The 23,786-nt window shown below is 38.0% G+C and overlaps 1 protein-coding gene across 2 annotated transcripts in view; it reads left to right on the top strand.

Moving 5' to 3' along the window:
* INSC (INSC spindle orientation adaptor protein) overlaps positions 1-23,786 on the top strand; it is a 96,783-nt gene that overhangs the window by 18,616 nt on the left and 54,381 nt on the right. For both annotated transcript variants that reach the window (XM_031505068.2, XM_077783777.1), the window contains 3 exons: positions 19,797-20,142; positions 20,647-20,699; positions 22,299-22,422. In XM_031505068.2, the coding sequence (XP_031360928.2) occupies positions 19,797-20,142; positions 20,647-20,699; positions 22,299-22,422 (523 nt within the window). The remainder of the gene's footprint in view (positions 1-19,796; positions 20,143-20,646; positions 20,700-22,298; positions 22,423-23,786) is intronic.

Genomic DNA, 23,786 nt, shown 5'->3' with positions numbered 1-23,786 from the left:
TTTGTCTAACATATTTTTATAGTCCAGTGCACCCAGCAGGAAGCCAGGAGAGAGAATTATGGAAGAGCCATATATCTGCATAACTTTCTTTTTATGTTGTTTTGACAGAAACTTCTCAGTAGTGGTTCAGACACAAAGCTAATTTCTTCCATCTCATTTAGAAGCAAACAAACTTTTCTCAAGCCTGTCTTCCTGTGGCACAGTCCCCATGTGGAGGCGTGAGGGCTGTGTTTGTCATGAGAGTGGATCAGGAAGCCATCAGATGGGAACACTCCTGGCTTAGTCTAACCTCCTATTGCTCTTGGCTAAAGTGTCAGGAGCAACATGGAAAGCAATCAGCTGCTACTGCCAGGGGAAAAGAAGATATTTTGTCCTGCTCCAAAGGGCTGGAATTGTACTCAACATCCTCTGTTTAACTGCTGGATGAGAGGTTGATCTCAGTAACTTTGAAAATGTATTTTTTTTCCTTGGTAAAATGTGCAAACAGTCCAACTGACTGAACTGCTGCACAGCTGCCCTGCTGTGAAAGAGGAGGTATTTTAAGGTACATATTGGTCCCAGCATTGTTCTACTGCAGTTCTGGTTGCTGCAAAGTCAAGATGCTCAGTAAATCCTTTAAATTGAAGATGTTTTGCTACTTAAGCTTGATATCAATTTTAATACCTCCACAGATTCCACAACAGTCTTGATGAATTTTCCAGGATCTAAAAAGTGATACTGCTCTTTGCTCACCAATTAAATTTCACTGTGTGTACGAGTTTGTGGAAGAAACAGAAAAGGTTTTTAGGCAGTTCTGATATTCTTTCAATTAAAATTTAGGTCAGCACTTGTCTATCCTTTTAAAATTGACACAGAATAGGGATATATATGACATACATTTAATATACTAGCTATAGTGCAAAAGAACAGAAAATTTGATTGCAGCTTACTCTTTTAGCAAACCTGTGTAGTTTTGTGTTTCCAGAAAGAAGCCTAAAACTACATTCAGAAGAAGTAAAATTGACTCCATAAATTTAATAAACTTATGGCCTTTCTCTGTGTTCTGCTTGTCTTTTGTAGGTAGTTGTCCAATGATCCATCCTCTTTGAGGAGTAGAACTTATTTTTTACATATAACTTTATTTCTCTTCCCCAGTGTGTCTTGTGAAACGTTTTAGCATTATTCCTCTTTCCACTTTGTATACACCAGGCTTTTGACAATGACACTTGAGATTAGATTTTCTTAGAATTGCTTACAAAGACAGGTTGCAAAGAAAACCAAAGATATGGTGGGGGAGGGGTTGTGCCCCTGTTGGAATCATAGAATGGCTTCAATTGGAAGGGACTTTAAAGATGATCTAGTTCCAATCCCCTGAACAGGGACAGGTTCCTCTAGGCCAGGTTGCTCAAAGCTCCATCTGGCCTGGTTTTGAACATTTGCAGGGATGGGGCATCCAGAGCTGCTTTGGGCAACTTGTGCCAGTGTCTCACCACCCTCACAGTAAAGAATTGTTTTTCCTCATATCTAATCTAAAACTCTCTTTGAGTTTGAAGCCATTCCCCTTAACCTGTCATGCTCCTGTAAATAACTTCTCTCCATCTTTCTTGTTAGTTCCCTTTATGTATTGGAAGTCCACAATTAGGTCACACAGCTTTGAGTGTTGTATCTCTTTTTCCCCCCCTCTCTTCAGCATTTCATTTGGATCTTCCTCAATGTGTGTTTGTACTTGGATCTACGCTCATGTTGTAAAGTGATGCTTACTTGGAGGCCCTGTATGAAGGCCAGGCAAAGCCACCTTTTGCACTTTTCATACGCCTCTGCTTGTTTCATACTCTGAAGAAATGCCTTTGGCGCAAATTTGATCACCTCAGCATTAAATGAATCAGGAAAGAGGAAATGGATACGCTGGAATATGCATAATATTTCACAAATGTGATACAGGAACTGTACCTGCTTCCTGCAGGTATATTAACCTTAGTTTTATTTGAACCCATAAAGACCCTCCAATCATTCTTACCCCCAGAGTAAAACAGTGCTACTTCTCAATTTAGGTCCTTAAGTAATCTATAACTAGAAGTGAGTTTAGTTTTATATGTCAAAGAGCATCAGTGGTGAAAGGAGCCCATTAACAGCTCTGTGTACATCCCTGCAGCTCATTAGGACAGAATTTTCTACTTCAATCAGATAAATGTGGTACAGATGAGCTTATTTACTATTTTGTATAAGAGAAGATATGTTAGGATTTCAGGCATTCTTTTATGTCAGAAATAGTAAGACTTGCTGCTAATAGGCAGCAAAATGCTGCTGATATTTGCCTTAGCACTATTCTCAAAGCTTTTTTCTCTGGTTGTTTGGAAGCTGAAAGCTCAGAATACTGTCACCGTTAGGCACCTGTGCAAGGGCTGAGTGGTTCACTGACCCACCTGCAAAACAGTTATGAAAGGATATCCTGACAATGGTAGAGTGACACAGAGATGATTCAGCATGACCCAGAGCATTCCTTTGGGAAACTCTTCTTCAGTTTTCAGGAAATACAGAGTTACAAAGCTGAATGAGTTTTGTATGCCTGTGCAAGGAGATTATATCTCAATTAAGTCTGCAAATTAAGTGAAAAGAAAATAAGGTTTCTAGGATTGGTTATCAAGGTATTGTGTTTGTTTTTCCCAAAGCTGAAGCTGCAGAACAAGTTAAATGGACTTCTGAGTACAGCTGGCTGAGAAATTACTCTTCTGTTCAAGTAGTTATGATTGTAAATGTATTTGTTTTAACTCTGCATAAAGATGTTTCTTACTTGTTCCACTAAGTAATTTGAAACCAGCAGAGGAAGATCTTCTACTGAAAGCTTCTATCTGTAAGAATATCCCTCAAAGTGGGGACTTGAGCCGAAGTTCATTATAAATGCCCTAATATTTTCCTGGGTAAATATGTATATGTGTATTGATAGGCAAATTGTTCCAGCTAAATTTATTGCATGAGACAAATGTTGGGACAAAAAAGATCTAGCAAATGAAATAGGAAGTTAATTTATGTTAAAAACACAACTTAATTATCTGAATGAGGAGATACATGGTCAGGTATTAACCCACAGGTATACCTGTATGCATATATGTGCTCCCTAAATCTGGTCTGCAAATTAAATCTGATACATAAAAAACATATCTGATTAAAAAAAAAAAGTGAGAGGTGTGGAGAATGGGATAGAGAAAGACAGAAGCAATAAAATTGCTCAGAAAACAGCCAGCCACTTATAGATCTGACATATTAAACAGCATTTTGGTATGTCATTTGCAGTCTCATGCATCTGGTAGTTAGTTTTTTCTGTGAAGTATCATGGTATTTGATTTCAGCTATGTATATATGGATACAAATAACATAATGGCTTCATTTGCATGTGCCCTGTCATGGTTTCACTCCTATCACCAGCTATCATTCCAGGCAACTGTGAAGTACAGGAAAATTTAATTACAGTAAGTTCATGCTTGGTGCAAAATCCAACCATATATTTAACAGATCAAGGGTGCTGTGATACCGAGGTGATATTTCATCAGTAGAGAAAGAGGATAGTCTCATCTCTCTCCAGTCTTATGGAACTAATGACACTTTAATCCATATTGCTCTTCAAAACCTCACTATGAGACTTTGACCTGAATAGTGCAGACTGGAATATCTCAAGCCCTCAAAACTTCCAAGTTCAGGTCAGATGTCAGTGGTGTAAAAAAAGGTGAGAAGGGAAAAAAACATAAGCACAAAACTTTGGTTGTCAGTACACATCTGACAAAACACAGGCAAAAGATGTTTAATGATGTTTTTACTGATCCAGCTGAAGTAAGTTTGCTGCATGTAGCATTGATTACCCTCCACCCCTGCATCCTACACAGATAATTCAATGTGACTTTAAAGTGTGAAATTGTGGTGAACTGCTTTTGTTTTGCTCATGCTTTCTTTATAGTTCTTAGTGGTTTTTTTTTTTGTTTGTTTTTTTTTGATCAGCCTTAAATAATTTCATTAGTATTTCTTTTCTGCTCTCCACTGAAAATGGGTGGTCTTTGCCTTCAGTACACAGAGAGGCAGGAAATCACATCCAGAGTCTTGTCTGCTTTGAGGAACAGAGGTACCTATCAGTATCAGTGCCTTTTGAAGTGTGTCTATTCAAAATATAAATTTATGCATTATATTGAAGAGGAATGATGAATCTTTCCCCAGGTAGGAATTGCATGATTGGATCTTGTCTTCTGAATTCAGAAGGAAGGTTCATCTCCTTTTCTTTTAGTTGGATAATGTCCAGTCTAAGAATGAATTTAGTGAAATAAAATTTTAGGGAGAGGGATAGTAAAGAAAACCACATTTCCCTCCAAGTTAGAGATGGCCCAAAATACACAGTGTTAAGCCTGTTAGATGTTTTAAGTTTAGTATTTGGGTTTCAGGACATTTTTAAAGTCCTTCCAGAAACAGGTGAATCAGGTGAAAAGTGGATTAAATTGCACATATTTTTGCTTCCAATCAGTGGGCCAAGTTAGTGCTGAGATTGCTGCCTGAATTTTTTTAGTGGCAGGTATAGAAAAGTACATCTTGCTTGAGAATTAAAGCTTGAAAAGCTGTTGAGCAGGTGCTTTGAAAATTTTATGAAGTGATGAAAAGCGCTTAATAAAACTAAATTGATTTATCCTCTCACTCTGGATAACAGTAGAACATAGAAATGTCATAGAAAAGTGGATCTACTTTGCTTCTCTATACAGTGAAGTCAGTTATCTTATTTGATGTTTACATGATGGCAGCATAAGAGGATTTTTAATCAGACAAACACAAAACTTTTTTCTTTCCCATGAAGATCTTGCTCTCAAAATACAGGCTACAAAAGGGAAACTAAAAGAGAATATTTGGTGAATAAGTAACTTTGAGTGTTTTTCACACATGTATTTTTCATATGTGAGGAAATTCTGCTATCTCACAGTAATTTGTATGAAATAAATTCCTTTAGCTAAAGCTGAGGACAATAACAGACTTAATATGATGCAATATTTCCTTGCTTCCATTTCTGATATATTTGAAAATCTGATTTGCTTGATGTGCTGTGGGGTGCCATAAGGGACTATAAAAGGACAAAAACCTAGTTCCACTCATCCTTTTATTGTAAAAGACTGTACTGCCATAAAACATCCATTTATTCATATTTGGTGCCAGAGGCCAATTCATTGAACCTAGGATGTATTATTGCAAAACGATGGTGTTCACTACACTTCTATGCTCTGTTAGCTGTCTTCCAGGTTCTTTGATGGCCACTAAGCATTTCTGATTGCTAAATAAATAATTAAGGAGGGATAATTGGCTTATTTTTGTGCAATGATACCAGAATGATGTGCACTTTTTTTTTTTTTTTTGAAAACATCATTGTTCTGTTTTTAATGCACTCCAGAATGTGGAGCCTGCATGCCCTTATGAATCATGGATAGCTCATTTGTGCCAGAGACACTGACAGCGATCCAAACCCTGCTCTTGCTAAATGAAGAGGGATAAATAGATATTCTGTTTTATTCTACTCATTAAGAAGGGGGAAAAAAGAAGGAATCCTTATTCTGTCTTTTCTTTTTGTCATCATTTGTAATATTCTCTGTGTCTGTGTAAAAGCCACTCGGTTCTACCCTCCGGGGTTTGTAATTCTTTTCACTTGCTCCCTTGTGAAGCTGGAGATTGACACCTGGGCAATGTCAGCCAGATTTGCTCCCTCCCTTGCTCCTCTTTTACACCTGATATTACAAGTTGCTGTGAACAGCAGTGAGGTGAAAAGTCCTCACTAATGAATTAATTCCCAGGAAGGAGCAATCTGTGGGATTCCTAACCCACTTATCTTTACTTTTGCCAGGAAACCAGGCTGTGTTTGTTTCTTCACCTCACTCAGTCTTGTGAAGGACCCTCCTGAACTCTTGTCTATTTCAGGTCTTGGAATCCAATTGCTTTGGATTTTAGATTTTAATGAGAGTATTCTAGTTCAGGCATTCTTCACACTTCAGCTGTTGTCCATCATTCAAAAGCAATTCTACAGTAGTAAAAATAACCATTTATTTCCTTTTTGCTTTTCCTATTTGGCCCTCAGAACTCTTCTTAGGATTGCTTGAAAAAATTTTAGTTTTTTGCCTTTCTCCACTATTGTGTTACAGTAGCATCTGGAAGTTCCTATCAAGATGAGAACATTGTGTGCAATGCTCAGTGCAAAACCAAGGAAGTGTCACTTAAGCTAAGCATAAAAGAGAATTTAGCAGGAGAGAATGATGGCAGGAGGAAGTAAAACTACTCAGGATATTAGTTAGAAAGCAAAGAGTGGAGCTCAGCTTTTGAAATTTCTTCTTGAATATATCTGCTAGATTGGTCTTTTGCTCTGAGTAATATTATTGTTGCTGGAAAGCCACATAAATTTTAAAATATTCAGCAAATAAAAGTCTGGTTGTGCACAGCCACTCATCAATTCTGTATAGATAGGTAGGGCAAAAAGAGAAAAATATTGCATTGCTCTCTTTCATATGAAATTAAGCACAAAGCTTGCAACCCTTAACAAGTGTTACTCAGAACACATTGTGAGATGGGCATATTATGTTACTGAACCTGTGTGGTCAGTCCAGACCCATGGAAAAAAGGGATTTGCCTGGGTGCCTCTGTCTGTTGGGTGGTGATTCTTGCACCATTCTGGCCACCTTTGTACAATGATGGTATTTTTTCTGGAAAAATGAGTTCTGTGAAGAGCATTGCTTATGGAATGGAAAGAAATCAAAGTTGGAAATAATCCTATTAAATATCTTTTGTTTGAACAGATGTAGAATCTATACCTTCCCTGGCAGTGTTTCCTTACATCCTACAGTGCACCCTCCAAACCCTGGAAGTTCAAAGCAATTCACTATGCATTCAAATGTCCATTAATGCATTCAAGGAGTGTAATCCATTCCTAACTGCGAAGGGAAAAATCTATTGATACCAGTGGAGAAAGTATTTCCTACAATTCCTTCTTAAAATTATATTGTTTTGAGATTTAATCTTCATGTTAGGAATGGTTTGTCATCACTGTTTAAGTCATCAGCTTTAAACATATGTAAGCTTTTTTATTATTTACTCTTATCTTTCTTGCCAGCATTGGATGCCAGTAGAAGACCATTCTAAACAAACTACTCTACATTATTGCTGGAGGAAACAGTGCTAAACTGATTTTTCCCTGCTTTCCAGTCAAAATATCTATAGCCTCTTTCTGAACCATCTTCCTCTAAGTTCCCATCCATTTAGCATAGTAAAGTTGTGTTGCACATCCATAATATTGTTTTGTAAACATGGTCTCTATTTCTATGGTGTTTGGTTTGGCCTGTAATAGCTATGCACAATGCAAGGAAAATGCCAGTCAAAAGATGAAAAGAAGTTGTTTGATTGCAAGCAAACAATTGATAAGTTTATTCCTTTGCTTTAATCTGTTTTATTTCATTGACTGAACTCTAGGATTTATAACAATTGATACAAAAAAGAGGAAACTTAGCATATTAAAGCACAAAGTTTTTGTTAGTGAACCAAAGTAATTTCAAAGGAATGGAACAAGTCTCCTTGTAACTAAACAAAGATTTGCTAGAGTTCTGTCCATGTGGATGTGAATTTCCCTAGTTAGAGTGTTGTCAGGGAAGGCCACTCCTTTCCGTGCTTTCACCAGGAATACTGTGTCAGGTCAGTGTCTTCTTCTCCGCTGCGCTGACAAGTGACCTCTTGCAAATACTATCCCCAGAGCTTCGACAGCCAAGGAAAGGACTTTGCATATGCACTGTTGGATCAGTCTCTTCAGAACCAATGCAGGTTTTGTCACAGCCTCCTGCCTGGCTTCCAGGTTTGCAATTTCCTTCTTCAAGCTTGAGTATAGCAGCCGAACGCTCGCCTCCTGCTCCTTCAGCTTCTGAAGGATTTCTTCCCTTCTTTCCTTCTCACAAACAATTCCCTTCACTTCAGAGTAGAAGAGCAGCTGGTTGATGTCGACAGCTGCCATCAGCAAGAGGAGCACCCAGAAGATTGCCATGGCAGATCCTTGGAAGAGAAAGAAAGGTGAAATAACTGAAGATTCAGGTTCTTAAGAAGGAAAATAAGTTTCATGCTGGAATGAAAGCTTTCACGTCCTTTCTAGCCCTGAAAAAAAGCTGCAGGCCACAGGAGCCCCTCAGTGCGCGCCTGCTGCCACAAGTTCCAAACTCAGCTGCCCAAAGAGACGAGGGGGAAGGTGAGGAAGGTGTGACAAAGGGAGGCAAAACAGAAATGGCCACATTTGAAGAGAGAAATCCAGAATGTTAGATGAAAGGAAACAAAGTCCCCCAGGCAGGAGGGGGCGAGGAGAGGCCTAGCAAGCTGGTGCAGGTGATGAGGGAGACATTCCCCACTGCTCTGCCAGGGGGACTCAGGACAGGCTGGATGCAGCGGGACCCTCTGCTGGGAGCCAAGGAACGGTGAAGCACTGTGGAGCAGCTGCTGCTGCAGAACTCGCGCACTGTCACTTGTTCACGTGAATTTTACATCTCAAAAGAGAGAGTTTGCCAGGCTCTCCCTCTGTTGCTGGAGGCCTGGAGGTGTTGGTGAGACCTTGACTGACATGAGGGGCTGGCAGGAGGTCACTTACCAGCAGGTGCCTCTGAGCAGTGGGTGCAGCTCTGCTGCAGCACCTCCCTCCAACACCAACCTTCTCTTGTTGCCTTGGAGACACGCCTGGAGCCGTTGGGTTCCAGGGCTGTGGAATCCTAGAGTTGCCCAGTCCTGAAATCCCAGGGAACCACAGATTCTGGCACTGATGTTTTTAACTTTGAGATGATGCTAAGCCATCAGGTTCCAGACAGCATTCTTCATTAATTTCGTTTTCAGTCAATTGCTTATGTCTTCTCAATTCCAATGTGTGGGATTGTGTTGTTCTTAAAATTCTTTACCCTTGATTCTTTCCCTTGGGGAATTTACTATAAGCATTGTGAAAAGAATCATGAGTGCCACACACTCAAGACTTATCCAAAGTCCACTGAAGACAGAGGAGGAATTTAATTTCAGTTTTAAGGAGTATTGCAAATACATTTCTTCATTTTAATTTGAGGGTTCACATTTACAGTTTATGTTACAATTCTCAGGTATTCATGATTATCACCCAGAAGCTGATGCCATATTACATTTCAGCTGTTCCACAGAAATACACTTTACAGAAAGGTGGCTCAGAATTCCCATTTTCAGTTGAAAAATACTGGACTATCTTGTGAAAAAAAAAAATTACTTTGAATGTTTTATGATAAAGCACAATGCCATCATGAGCAAAGCATGATGGAAAAAGTGATAGTATAGCCTGTTATGAGAGGTGGCTTGAAATAGAAATACAGTGTGAGTTTGGCTTTTCCTGTTGGTTGTAATTATTGAACATGCTTTGTTTGCATTTAAACCTTCAGTTTGCCTGGCTTTCTTAAGTTCAACACCTGCCCAAAGGAAAATGAAAGCATCCAGGAACACTAAACACCTAGTTTTAGCTCTGCAATATGAATGGAAAGAGAAGGACATGGATCTGAGATAAAAGCAAAACACAGTATACAAGAGGCAGGAAAATGACTCTATTTAGGCTGCTGAACTTACTAAAAATAATTTTGTAGTGACTCCAAGAGTGAAATAGCAACATAAAATGTTTGTGTCTAAGAAGTGAGAATAAGATTGAATTGGAATTGTAAAGGGAGACCTTCTAGTAAGGAGTAGTTAAAAGTTTGGAATAAAACAGGAAATAAGATGCCAATACATGAACCTGCCAAAGGTGCATAATAATGAATAATCTATCATTCTCTAGGGCAAACAAAATTACTTTATCCTCTGCCCTCTGAACAACAGAAGTTCAGTGATTCTATACAGGGTATTTACTATTAAAGACATAAAACTAATGATTAGACAAAGACTACTTTTGAAATTAGACAATTAGAAGTGAACTTTAAGTACTGAAGAAAAGGAGGGAGTAATTGAAATCTCAGTGTTATGCATTTGGGAGTTGGGGATGAGAATGTCTACAAGAATCTGTAGTTTATTCTATGGAAAAAAAAAAAATAGGAGGAGGACCTATGTATGTTGATTGATTGAGATGACTGTGACTGCATTTGCCAGTAAGATGTGATGATGAAAGCAGGAAGCTCAGTCCTAGGCTGTATGAAATGAGATTTTGAGATTTCTGGTGGAAATAATGTTGTACTAATATCACTTAAAATTGCTAGACTTTTGTAAAATTGGTTAGACTTTGTTTTCTATCAAGCATGATATCAAGTCTTTCAGTAAAAAATTAATTTTACAGGAACTACAAATCTATTCAAAGAAGGGGTCTGGAAAAAGCATAGTTTCATAAAAGGAATCTGAAGAATTTTGCTTGTCAGGTCTTGCAAATTAGAAGCTGGGAACATGTGTTTGCTTTCTAGAAATGCATTCAAAGATAAAATCTTTTTTAAAAGGAAAGATGAAACCAAATGGGAATGAACTGGCTTTAAAAAAACTCAGATTAAAAATAAGAAACTTTCAAGCAAACTTCCACTGTAATTCTAGAATAGTCATTTAATAGAAGATATCTGAGCCCTCTAAATTATTTTTAGAGGGATTTTTAAGCCATTTATGAGCAAGTTATCTGATCTAGTTCTTCTAGTATCAGATGTGTAGGTTTGATGGTATAGATTTCCTTTTCCATCTTCTGACTTCTACAGAAATATATAAGCCTGTGCACAAATATTGAATTTGTTTGATTTTCAACTGCTTTCTTATTTGAATGAGACCACCTAAAGTATTTTTTGCCATCTCATTCCAGTATTTGTGGCACTATGTCACAAATTTAGTCTTTTAAATTTGTCTGTTGAAGGGTTAATATTCTGATGGGAATCTTAGAAAAGCTAACATCCTTTTCTCACCTTTTTTTTTTTTTTTTTTGACAGTTTTAGCTTGAGCTGCTGTGTAATAGATGTGAACAGGGGTCTCCAAATTTCTCTAGTCTCCTGAGTGATACTGATCTCATAGCTCCCTGTAAAATGCTTGTTGCTCCCTTCATTAAGTAATCCAGGCTTTACTTAATCAGTAGGGTTAGGACCTTAAATGAGTAAATAGTAGAAGGTGAAAGGCTAATGCTACTGCTCATAATGCATGTCATAACTCCTTTGAATAAGGCACAGAGAGCTGTAGTGTTTGTTATTAAACTACAAATTAAGGCAGATTTGGAGGAAGAAAAAAACAATGTTCAATGAGGCACTAGTGCTATTTTCATGGACTCTCTTGTTAGTCTCCAAATTAGTCATTGCTTGTGATTGTGTCTGAGCACTTTCATTGCCTGTGGCCCCAAATTATGCCCAGAGATGTTTTTCTCCTTTTCACTTTCATTTATAGTTCTCCCTCCCTGCCAGGTGTCTCTCTCTTGCAGCATATTCTTATAAGGACATGAGGAATATTGTCCCCTTTAATTACAAATATCGCCTGAGCATTGGGAAGCAGTGAACCAGGGTGAGCTCTCTTGAGCACATTTTCTCCTCTTGCTGGCCTTGTTCACTTTTCTCCTCCACAATGCAGGAAACATGCCCTGTCAATTATGGGAGTGAGAACTGTGTGTGTACTTGGGAACCTGCAATTTAAACGTGTCCTGATGGCAATATCCCTTTCAATATTAACAACATGCTTCAGTCACTGTGTCAGATTTTAAACTCCTGGAAGAATCTGCAAGGAAGTTCTGAGTACGTTTGTCATGCAATATTCCATGAGGCATATTTCTCTTTGGGCTAAATGAAGTCAAAAGTCAAGGATTCTGCCGCTGTGCACAAAGCTAAGCTCACTCACCTCTGCTGTCTCATCTCTCAGGAGAACTATAATTGTTGCACTTTTTTGCAAGACCCAGGCTGTCATTTGCAAAGAGATTGAGTTATGGAATCCTTCCTCTTCAGCACTGCTTTAGTCTGGACACTGGAGAACAGTTTGTTACAAATCATCAGGTAGCATGCTGAACAAAAGAACTAATCTCCTTCACAAAGCTGGGTCAGCAGATTATTTTTTTGACCCATCTCTTATCCAAATTTTCTAGTGGCTAAAATTGCCTCTTTCTAAGTCTGGTGGATTTCTTAAATTGGATCAAAGCTCATTAAGTCTGATTTGAGTCCATAACAGTTTGTTAAATCTAAATATGCCAGTATCACAGGGTTCAACAAACACAGTGGTTTTGAAAGCTTTCCTTGGTTTGCTATCTTATAACAACACTGCAAATGCAATAATATTCATTGTTAGTGAGAATTAATGATAGTATACAAAAACAAATTCAACAGACATTTTGGTTGGTAAGCATTGTGACAATAACGTTCAGCTTTGCCCGAAAAGAGGCCAATTAACAGCCTTATAATGTTGTTAATTAGCTGATTGTGAGGCTTTTTTGCATTTTCCTACTCTCAGGAAATTACATTCTTTTACTGTGGTCTTTAACTTCTGTGAACTCAGTAGCTTGTATTTTAGCAATTCAATGTGCTGGGCAGGAAGTAAAACTCAAAACCAGCTTGAACAGTGCCTCAGTGTCCCTCAGCTGATGGAGGTTGGGTAGAATGGGACCTACTTAAAGTATTCCCATGTACAGAAAAATTAGTGTATGCAAAGTTTGTCCTAGACTTTACATAAACTAATCAGCAAGCTTAGTTATTCTATGATTTTACAGAGTGACTTCCCTAAGTTCTGCAGTGAGCTAGCAATTCCAGGCTGGTATAATATTTCCAGACATCTTTAGAGGGACAACTCACAGTGAGGATTTCTCAGAAAAATGTAAAGATCTGAGGAGAACACTGGTGCAGCATTTAACACTAAATTATTTATATGGCCTTGTAAAGAGGCCTGATGGAACAACTGTAAGTTCACACATCATACGTTATATATTACAAGTGATTACTGTATAGTACTGTTTTTACTTTCTCTATAGACTTTTCTATAATGATGATATTTGAGTAATTCTGCATTATCCGTTACTGACTTAATTTGGGGAAGTTTTTAGATTTTGGTAACTGTAACAATTGAGTAATCATTGAGGCTAATTAAAAAACCCTTTCAATATAGCCTATTAACTTTTTTAAAACCTAGAAACTAGTCTTTGTCCTTGTGTTCTAAAATTTTAAATAATTAATAGTAAAGTCACCTTTTGTCACAGTGAAACTGGATTGCTAGTGTTCCGTTGGAGAAGTAGGTAAAATTAAGAGGAGAAAAAAAAAAAGAGTACCCTGCAAACTACCAGGCTGTACTTTTATCTTGCTGCATTGAGTACCAAACCTAAATATTTGTAGGATTCTATTACCTTAGGAATGATCTGCACAGTAAATGCACTCACTTAAAAACCAGAAATCTGATTCTTATCTACCTTAAAGCTACTCTGTGGGTTTTAAGTTATCTCTCCAGCTAGCTCTACAAAATTTTGCCCAAATCAGTGCAAATACAATATTGTGTATCTACAGGGCTCTTTTATGTGGTCAATATGATGTAAAGCAATTGAAGAAAAATGAGCCCTGTTTCTATGGCTCTTCACGCTCTCCTTCCACTCCTTCCACAGAGAGTTGAGTTCTGCTGGCCATTGTATTGATGTGGAAATTGGCCCTGGCTATATTGCATACCCATGAATAATTCTGAAAAGATGAATTAGAAAAATATTAGAGATTATTTATGTTCAAAGAGGGGGTGAAATTCATTCAATAAGTTGTTTGTTGCCAATTAATTACCTACCACTAATTAGAATAATAAATTTGCACACAGTTGTAAGATTTGGCATTGACTTTCACCACAGGCTTATCTGGAAGTAGTACTAAATGCTATCATTAGGATTGGTAATAAATCTGTCATATTAGGTGAAAATGGATAAAAAGGCTAAGAAGCCTTGGAAACATAATTTGACTGAATAGAAATCTTTACATTTTATAAATACGTGAATTCACGTGAATTGATCAGCTCCGACTTCAACATAATGTTATAAAACATGAAACTTTTGCACTTAGTGAAACTCAGTGCTAAATTGGAGGTATAACTCTTTCTCATGATAACATTTGCAATTTAAAACAGAAATGTATGTGCTGCCAGTAAAATGGCGTTAGGGAGCTTCAAGATGGAAATTTTAAACAAATGCTCTAGTCATTAACTCCTGACTTTTGTGTTCATGTAACATCAACATGAGAGAGATCAATCATTTTGATATCAATCCACCTTGTCTATCCTAAAAATCTTGATTTGTTAGTTAATGAACTACTTAAGAGATGATAGAATATAGCAAAAAAAAGGAGGAAGGAGGGGGAAGAGAAATACTGGTAAGAGAACTGTGAATATCATATGTCTCTTCTTAGATATTTAAATTAGGAATATTTTTTAATGTCTTTACGCAGGATGAAATTTACCTGCAATGTGTTATGTAGTGCAGAAACATCTATATTAAACAAGGTCCAAACATCTTTTGAAATAACACTTTCAGAGCAATGGGCTGTTGGTCTAAGCTGGCCTCAGCCAGTGACACCAGAGGATTTTTTCCAAATTACACAACTTTTTAAAGACTATGTTTTTTGGAAAGTACACTAGAATTCAGAGTATTAAAAATGCTTCTTAGTCAAGTTCAGTTGAGTGCTCTTGAAAACTGTGTCAAATACTTTACAACCTCAATTAAACCAGAATGACTCTTAAGGAATGTTGGAGACATTGTCTTGAATTTTCTTTTTGCACTGAATTATTTTTATAACTGTTTTTACATTAAATGCTGCTTTTATAATGTAGAGTCTAGATAAATTGCTTTTTTGTCAATATGCCATGGCATACTAAATTCAGTAATTTTAACTAGTGGGTAACTACTATTCATCTGTGTATCTATACATCTCCCTTTCAAGAAGGAAATCCTAAAGGCACAGGAGCAGGCTGTACCCATGTGCTGAACAGAGAGCCTTGTCTGAATTCAGGAAAAAAAAAAGGCAAGTTTATCACCTTTGGAAGAAAGGGAGAGTCACTTGTGTGAGCTATAAGGATGCCATGGGCTAAAGCCCAACCAGAATTAATCTGGTTGCTGCTGTAAAAAACAATATAAAATGTTTCTGTAAATACACTGGCAACAAAAGGGAGGCAAAGGAGGACCTCCCCCTTTGTTGGCTGTGGGGGGAAAGCATGGTGACAGGATGAGAAAAGGTTCAGGGCATCCAATGCCTTCTTGCCTCAGTCTTTCATAGTAAGACCAGCTGTTATGCAGCTTAGGCCCCTGAGATGGAAGATGGGCAGGGAACAGAATGAAGCCCTCATAATCCAAGGGGAAATGACCACAAAAGTCTATGGGATGGATGGGATCTACCAAAGGATACTGAGGGTCCTGGTAGGAGTGCTCACTGGGCCACTTTCCATCATTTACACCCCTCTGTATGGAGAGGTCCCAGGTGGCTGCTTTTTAGCCAGTCCAGAAGAGCCACAAGGTGCATCCAGGGAGCTACGGGCCTGTCAGCCTGACCTCAGAGCCAGGGAAGGTCATGGAGCAGGTCATCCTGGGTGCCATCATGCAGCACATCTGAGTAACCAGGGGATCAGCCAGGGGTTCAGAAAAGGCAGGTTCTGCTTGAAAAACTTGACCTCCTCTGCCAAGGTGACCCACTGATGAGGGATGAGGGAAAGGTTGTAGCTGTTGTCTGTCTGTCTGGAGTGCAGGAAAGACCTTGAAGCTGTTTCCCACAGCATTCTGCTGGAGAAACTGGCTGCTCATGGCTTGGATGAATATTGTGTCCAGCAGGAGCAGGGCAGGGATTGTCCCCTGGGCTGGGCACTGGTGAGGTCACACTGCCAGTGCCGTGTCCAGTTCTGGGCCCCTCAGTTGAGAAGGGACATTGAGGAGCTGGAGCAAGTCCAGAGAAGGGAAATGGGAGCTGGTGGAGGGGCTGGAGCACAAGTCCTGTAAGGACAAGCTGATGGTGTTCAGCCTGGAGAGAAGGAGGCTGAGGAGGAGCAGATCTCTTTTTATTACTGCCTGAAAGAAGGATGGAGCAAGGTGAGGGCTGATCTCCCAAACAACCAGTGATAGGGCAAGAGGAAATGGCCCTAAAGTAACCCAGGGGAGGTTTAGATTGAAAATTAGGGAAAATTTCTTCACTGGAAGTGTTATCAAGCACTGGAATGAACTCCCCATGGATGTGCTTGAGTCACCATCCCTGGAGGTATTTAAAGGCTATGTAGAAATGGCACTTAAAGACAGGATTAAGTGATGGACCTGGCAGTGTTGGGTTAATGGTTGGACCTGATGGTGTTAAAGTCTTTTCCAACCTAAATGATTCTATGATTCTATAAGTATCAGGGTCTGAGACAGTTTACCAGGTACTTTTGCTAAATTAGAGAGATCTGGGGGAAATCACACAAGTAAGGTCTCTTACACTTCAGCAAATCTTTAGTGTATTTAATGACCTGAAAAATAGTTATAAAAGCAGGACAAGACAGGACTGTTAAATGCTAGAAGAAATTGTGTTAATGAACATAAAGCAGTACATGTGAGGAGGTAAAGGGAACTGAAACACAATTTCTTTCTGTATTATCAGTCATGGAAAAAGATTCTGAAATCAAAATAAGTGTATTTTCAGAAAGGTAAAGCTGAAACAGCTCTCTGGAAAAAAACTCTACTAAAAAATATTTTAAGAGCTCTTGGAAAATAGGGACTGTAAAAACAAAAATGTTTCAAATGTATAAATTTACCTGAATTTTTTATATTTTGTCATGTTTTCCCCATGACATTTTGGGACATAGGGAAATTGAAAAATGCTTTTTGAAAAGGTGGGAAGAGTAAGTGAATGATCAGAGGGCTGAAATACTGTCTATAGGGGGACAGACTGGATAAACTGAGTTTCTATATCATGAAAATAAAATAACCTAGAGAAGATAGGGTACAGCAAACAAAATAATGAATTTCATGAAGAGGGTGAACACAGAACCATAATTTCATTTCCACTATCTCTTAGAATATAGCAAGTAAAGTATTTGTGTTCATATCTCCAGGCAGCAAGTTTAAAATAAACAATAAGAAATACTTTTTTCATATTAAAAAAATAAACAATGTGAGACATTGCCACTAGATGTTGCAAAGGCCAAAAGTTTAACTGAGTTCAGAAAGGGATTAATGGCTACTTTTGTTTCATGAATTGTAAAAACATCCTACTCAGACACAACTTCTGGCTGAGGAAGTTCCTAAACCACTAATTGCCAGAAGATGGGAAGGAGGGGTTGCTCAGCTCTTGCCATACTTCTTATAATCTTTCCTTATGCATCTCCTAATGGGCATGTTGGGACCAGGATAATGGGCTAAACAGAGTTTGTTTGGTTTTTTTGCCTGAACCATTATGGTTGTTTTTATTTTGTAGGCGTAGGATATTTTTTTCAGTAATGGGGTGACAAAATGGAAATTTCTAACTTGTTTTTTGAGCTCAGTAAATGCCATCTGGAATATGATTCTTAATAGCTAATTAGGGATGATCACACTTTATTGCTTTCCTCATTTTAATATGTAAAAAAATTAGTCTACAAATTCACCTGCAGAATGCTTAAGAAAGTTTTCTCCACATGCAGTGAGATTTGGATGAAGGTGAATCATTTATGTGTTTCATTTGAGTGATAATGATGTGTCTCTAATTTAAAGGACAATGTGTCAGAAAAGCTAACAGTAAGCAGGGGGAGTTTTCTGTGGTCCTCTAGAAGGAGATGAATGATACCATTTTTTGCTCTTGTCAGTAAAGGAATATTAAGTTTCAGTGAAAAAATATCCTACATTCTACATTGTACTTCTGGCAATTAGTAGGAACAGAAGCAAACAAGGAGAATTTCTTTAACATCTATTTTTTTTTTTCCTTGAGCAATTCCTATTACCTCTTTTTTTCCTCAGAGTGAAGAAGGGCTTTTTGGGACTAAAGAAATATTAATTACTTTTTTTCCTGTTGTTTTTGTTTTGTTTTGTTTTTCTCTCACTAACTTTCTATTCTAGCTTTTTGTCCATGTGAATTTATAATGTAGAAGTTTATTTCTACTTACTATACAGAAATTTAATTAATCATCACAGTGCACTTTGTAAATGAAAGATACATTACTCTGTGTCAAATGAGTTTACCCTCTTCTGCATGCAAACTATGCATATTGTTATAAATCATGGTCTCAAACTTCTAAAGTTGTTGTTTTTGTTTATTAGGAAACCTTGCTTCAGATCCAAAAAGGCAATAAGGAGACTACACATAGCAAGAAGAAAGTGGGCCTCAATCGATCATGAAATGCAATTACACAGTATTCAGAGCTGAGTGAAATAAAGACCTTAAATAGCAGTAGCCTGTAAAGTTCAAAATTAAAAGTAGTTTCATCATATATTGTGAAAAGGGAGATTGGATCAATGAAACTGATCTCTTGTATCTTGTTTGCTGTCAATTTACATGAAACGATACTTGAGGTGAGCCTCCTTTTCCTGTATATGTAAATACATTTTGTTTATTTATGGAATATTACTGGAGTGGTCTGGCAGGAGATATCTTGAGTTCAGCTGGTGCTCACAGTATAAATGGAAGCACAAGATTTGAAAAAGGCTTCCACCTGGTCCTCCTTAGCTTAGCTAATGTGATTGCAGATTTTATTCTAGCAGGAAGGCTTTATATAACAGCAGAGAATGTTACTGCTGAGTTGCAATAAATCAGTATCTAAATTAAAAGAATAGGGACTTTCTTTTTGCCCTTTCTAGTATAGTATTATAAAATCTGCACTTGTATCCAGAAGGTAGACAACAATTTACTATGACTAATCTATCACATTAACTGTAGGATACCAATAGAAGTTTGAAAAATTAGTTAAATCCATTTTCTCTTGCTTTCATTTAATCTAATCTCTTCTTTACCTTTTATTTTCAATTCTTTGGAAAATTTTAGTATGGTTTGGGTGAGGATTAATATATTTTTATTAGGATTTGGGTGCCTTATAAGAAAAAAATGTAGGCATCTTCATCTTGAGACTCTATGAAATTTGTGATCCCTCAAGAAATGAGCTCCGAATCAGTGCAACTTCTGCCTCAGGTACCACATTTTACTGTCTGGAGGGTGCAAAGGCACAAAATGCAGGTTCACTGCCCTTGTGTCAGGGTACACTTGTCAAGGAGTTTTTCAGCCTTGCTGGTTCACATCATGTTTGCTGTCGTGTAAAAAATGCGCTTTGGAAGTCAGTGTGCAAAATGGACAGAGAACAATGAGAAATAAGGGGGAAGGTAAAGGTCTGGTCAGGATGTAGAATCCAGCTCCAGTTTCAGGGATTATGACATAGAACAAATATTGCAGTATTGTTCACTGTCTTGGTTTGGCTGCATAAATTTGGAAGGGCTTTGTAGAGATGCTGCAAGGTAAAATTTTATTTTAAGCACTTGATAGGCCAAGTGTCTAGGAAAATCTGATAGTCCCATAAACAACAAGCAAACACACCTCTAACTTTGCTCCTTCTCCCATATAAAACTCTGAATGTACAAGAAACATTTTCCCCAAAAAACATAACCAAAACCTCTTTTTACTTATCTCTTATACCCACTGATTTTTCAGACATAATTTTATAGTGGGGTATTTGGTACAAAAGTGATTAGAAATCCAGAAGTCGCTTTTGGAATAAAGGAAGCACTTTGTCACTGTGTTACTGCAAGCAAGTTTGTTCAATTACTTGCCTTTGGTCAATCAATTGCAACCTAGTAGTGAGTGGTGTGTGGTTACAGCTGGATACCACTAGCTGTATGGTGCTGCTGGTGGTTATTCTAAGGTTGTTTTGCTTTACCTCATTTTCCCCTCTCTTTCTCTGCCTTTCAGCATGCACCTAATCCAGGTGGACTCTGTTCAGCGATGGATGGAAGACCTGAAGCTGATGACAGACTGCGAATGTATGTGCATTCTCCAGTCCAAGCCCATCAGCATTGAGAAAGATGAACAAAATGAACTCATCCTCTCCTCACAGTACAGCACTTGTGATAACTTGCAGCTCCTGCTAAAGAGGGCTTGGATCATCAGCACCGAGCTGACGAGGATTGCTCAGAAGCTGGAGAAGAACAGGTGGCAGAGGGTCCACAGCATGACAGTGAGAGTCAACTGCCACGTGCATTCCATGATAAATGAGTACAACACCTTCACCAGGAGCTCTTCAGAAGAAATGCACCAGGTGAGAGGATGCCTTCTCTGATGTCACACTTCTCTCTCTGAATTTTTATTTTATTGGGATAATTAAAATTCCTTTAAACAATCTGTAAGAAATGCTTACATACTGATACTGGTCCATTGTTTAAGACTTTCCAATCCCTTTTCAGCAATTGAAATCTTCTTGACTCACTTTGTATTCTATTTTATCATAGGCTATTCTGAATGTTAATAATGTTGACAACTTTTCATGGAAAAAATATTTTGCTTTTGAGGATTACAGAACTAAAGTATTTTGACACCCCATCTGTGAGTTCCTTTGCATTTAAGATGTAGAAAATGCTACTTTTTTTTTTGTAAACCTCAATTTTATCTCTACCAGTTTTATTCAGAAAAGTAGATGAAGGGTGCTCACATGAAATATGTTTTGAGAGAGTTTTCAATTAACAAACAAGGATTGTCTATTTTTGTAAAGCAATTGTGTGTATGGATAGAACTTTAAAACCACTTTCTCTTGCTCTCTCTACAGCTCGAAAAACTCTTAATAGACAAGTGTTCAGAATTTACAACATTCACAGAAAGGTAACTTGAATTTTATAGTTAAAATACTAATTTTGCTGTTTTATTGTGTTATAGACCACCTAATGAGAAGCACAAATCCATAGGCACCCCCTCAATTGTTTGAACTAGGCTTCTGTAACTCTGCAAGGCTTTCTAAATGTTAATCTCTGGTGGACGAAGTGAGTTGCTTTTACCTGAAATACATCCTAATGAAAGATGGGATCTGCTGTTGCACAAAGAGTCTAACACGGATGCAAAGTTACACACAAGTGGATTTTTCAGGACTTTTAGACATCAAAGGAAAAATTCTGGCTGTGACAGATATTGGTGACAAAGTTCCTTTCTAGTTCTGTGGAATCAGGATTTCAGGTGGTGTGAAAACTTGGATTTTGAGACTAAGTGTTCCTGTATGAACATATCCACATATTGTAAATCAAACCGAAGTAAATACACTTTCCTTTAAACTGTGGTTGTAGGTTTACTCATCTCCCTGCACTCTGGAATGCTGAGACTGGAAAATAAAAATCTCTGTAATTCTTCTCATGCTATTTCCGCTTTCTAATATAAGTTACCCATTTCCTCCAGCGCAGTTCAATCACTCTTTTGGTTTACTTTAAACATTGTGCAAGTCATTCTGTTTTGGGGATATCATCAGGGAAAAAAACACCATCTAATTATCAGGAAATAACATTTTTTTTGAGCACTATTGCTTTGTGCCAAACCCACAGAGCTCACATTTGTATTTTATATTTTACTGTAAGACACATGGATTTAATAATGAGCTGCAATCTCAAAGTATCTGGCCTAAATCAGCCCTCTCTCTTCTTGTCTTTTTTGACAAAAAATTGATATAGGTGTCTGACAGGTAAAGCTGAAAAGGTGACCTGTGTGCAGGTAGAGGCTGATCACCCAAACTATATCTTCCATTACAGTGGCCTGCCAGAGTGGAAGATGTTTTGACAATACAAATGAATGTGTTGCTGTGAGGAAGAATTTGTTATTTCATATGAATTGTATAAAGTTTTATATCTTTATCTCTTTTCTTCAATTACAGCCAAACATCACTGGTTACAAGATGATTGTAATAACTTTGTAAAGGTGCTTTATGTATCTTTCTGTAGAGAGGACCAAATTTTACTTTTGATTATGCTGTTTAAGTCATCCGGGCACAAATGTCTTTCTTCATCCTTATCCTGCTATCATTAAACTATGACAAAGAAGGTAAATAAATGAAAATTACTGAAATATTGATTATGAAAGATGGGTGGATATGCACAGCTGCAGTTGAAATGCAGGCACCCAAGAGCAAAACTATCAGCATACAAGGCAAAGAGCAGTGCTGCACTGTATAAACACACAATATCTGCAGCAAAATTTGGCCTGCAGTCGATGAGGTAAATTGTGATCCCAAAATTATTCAGTAGTGTCCATCCTTTCATGGTGTGTTTACTCTGTGTAGACAAAGCTTTGATTGAAGTCTGGAATGATGCTAATGACACAAAGTCCTTGTGAACAGCTGAATTCCAGTTATATCCTGTGGTTAACATGGGGCTCACCTCTGACGATCAGGTCTTTTGAATCTTTTTTTCCTTCATCCTTTTCCCATCTTTGTCTTTTCAGGTGCTTACAGACTGAAGATGAAGAGATACTGAAGTCCATGAAATCTTGTGTTAACGAAACACTCACGACCGTGGCCCAATATTTTGGCCAGTTGTTAGAGCTGGTTTTAACGCAAGAAGCACAGGTTAGTTTGTAGTTAAAAAAGCTCCAAACCAAAAAGGTCCTATCTTGAGGGCAACAAGCCATTAAAGATCCAAGGGTGGGTTGGTTGGGGCTTCTCAAGAACCTGATCTAGTGGAAGGAGTCCCTGCTCATGGCAGGGAGATGGCAACTAAATGATTTTAGAGGCCCCTTCCAACCCAAGCCATTCTATAATTCTGTGATTAAGAGGAGGATTAGCATTACAGCTCTTACTTTTCAACAAATTAATGATCAGTTAACTCAAATATGTTACAAAGATATTTATGTGTTCATATTCTCAAATAACCTCAAATCCCAAATAAAATTATCTTTTGGCTCACCATATTACTTATTTTTCCTGATGTCTCTTTCTTGCAAGGCATCTAAATGATGGCTTCTGATTGTCCCTTCCAGCCTTACCCATTCTGTGATTCTGATTCTGTGACATACACTAAGTAATTATTTTGAGGCTGCAAATGCATGAGTTTTTTCTCATTAGATCACTATTGAAATAATAGCAACTTGCTAGCCAACCTCTTGTCCTTCCTTCCTTCCTTCCTTCCTTCCTTCCTTCCTTCCTCCCTTCCTTCCTCCCTTCCTTCCTCCCTTCCTTCCTCCCTTCCTTCCTCCCTTCCTTCCTCCCTTCCTTCCTCCCTTCCTTCCTCCCTTCCTTCCTCCCTTCCTTCCTCCCTTCCTTCCTCCCTTCCTTCCTCCCTTCCTTCCTCCCTTCCTTCCTCCCTTCCTTCCTCCCTTCCTCCCTTCCTCCCTTCCTTCCTCCCTCCCTCCCTCCCTCCCTCCCTCCCTCCCTCCCTCCCTCCCCTCCCTCATATAAACCTCAAATATGATTCTGCTAAAATAATTTGCCCATGTTTTAGAGGTGATGTTATGCAGAGATTGTGTTGTTGCAGCAGAAAAAGATGAAAGGAGAAGCTTAGTGAACAAAAATAGTTAAAAAGTATTTATTACAGTGACAAAACAAAATTAAAGCATGCTATTGGTTAAACTCTAACATACCCTGATGTATTAAGATAGCAAAAAAAAAAAAAAAAAAAGAAGTGGTGGTTTCAGAAAAATCCCTTCTAGTTTTAAAGTGTTACTACCAGGAGGTGAGACTATCCCAAATATATTTGCAGAATTACAGTCAAACTAACAAGCTACCTTCTTATGCTCTTTGGTTGGGATTTATGAGAGCTCCATGAAATGTATGTGTTGAAGTGTGTAAATAATTTTGCATATTTCAAATTCAGTGAGTAGATTACCATTGTTAAGATTTTTATTCTTTTTTGTATGAAGGGCAGTTCTTCACTGCTGGTATTTCTGCCTTTTGGCACCTACTGATGCCCCTGAAATCTTACTCCCTTTTTCTTT

This window comes from Lonchura striata, chromosome 6, assembly GCF_046129695.1.
Source record: "Lonchura striata isolate bLonStr1 chromosome 6, bLonStr1.mat, whole genome shotgun sequence".
In the NCBI taxonomy this organism is placed as follows: Eukaryota; Metazoa; Chordata; class Aves; order Passeriformes; family Estrildidae; genus Lonchura; species Lonchura striata.
The sequence above is the reverse complement of the archived record's forward strand: the minus strand, read 5'-3'. Positions and strand labels throughout refer to the sequence as shown.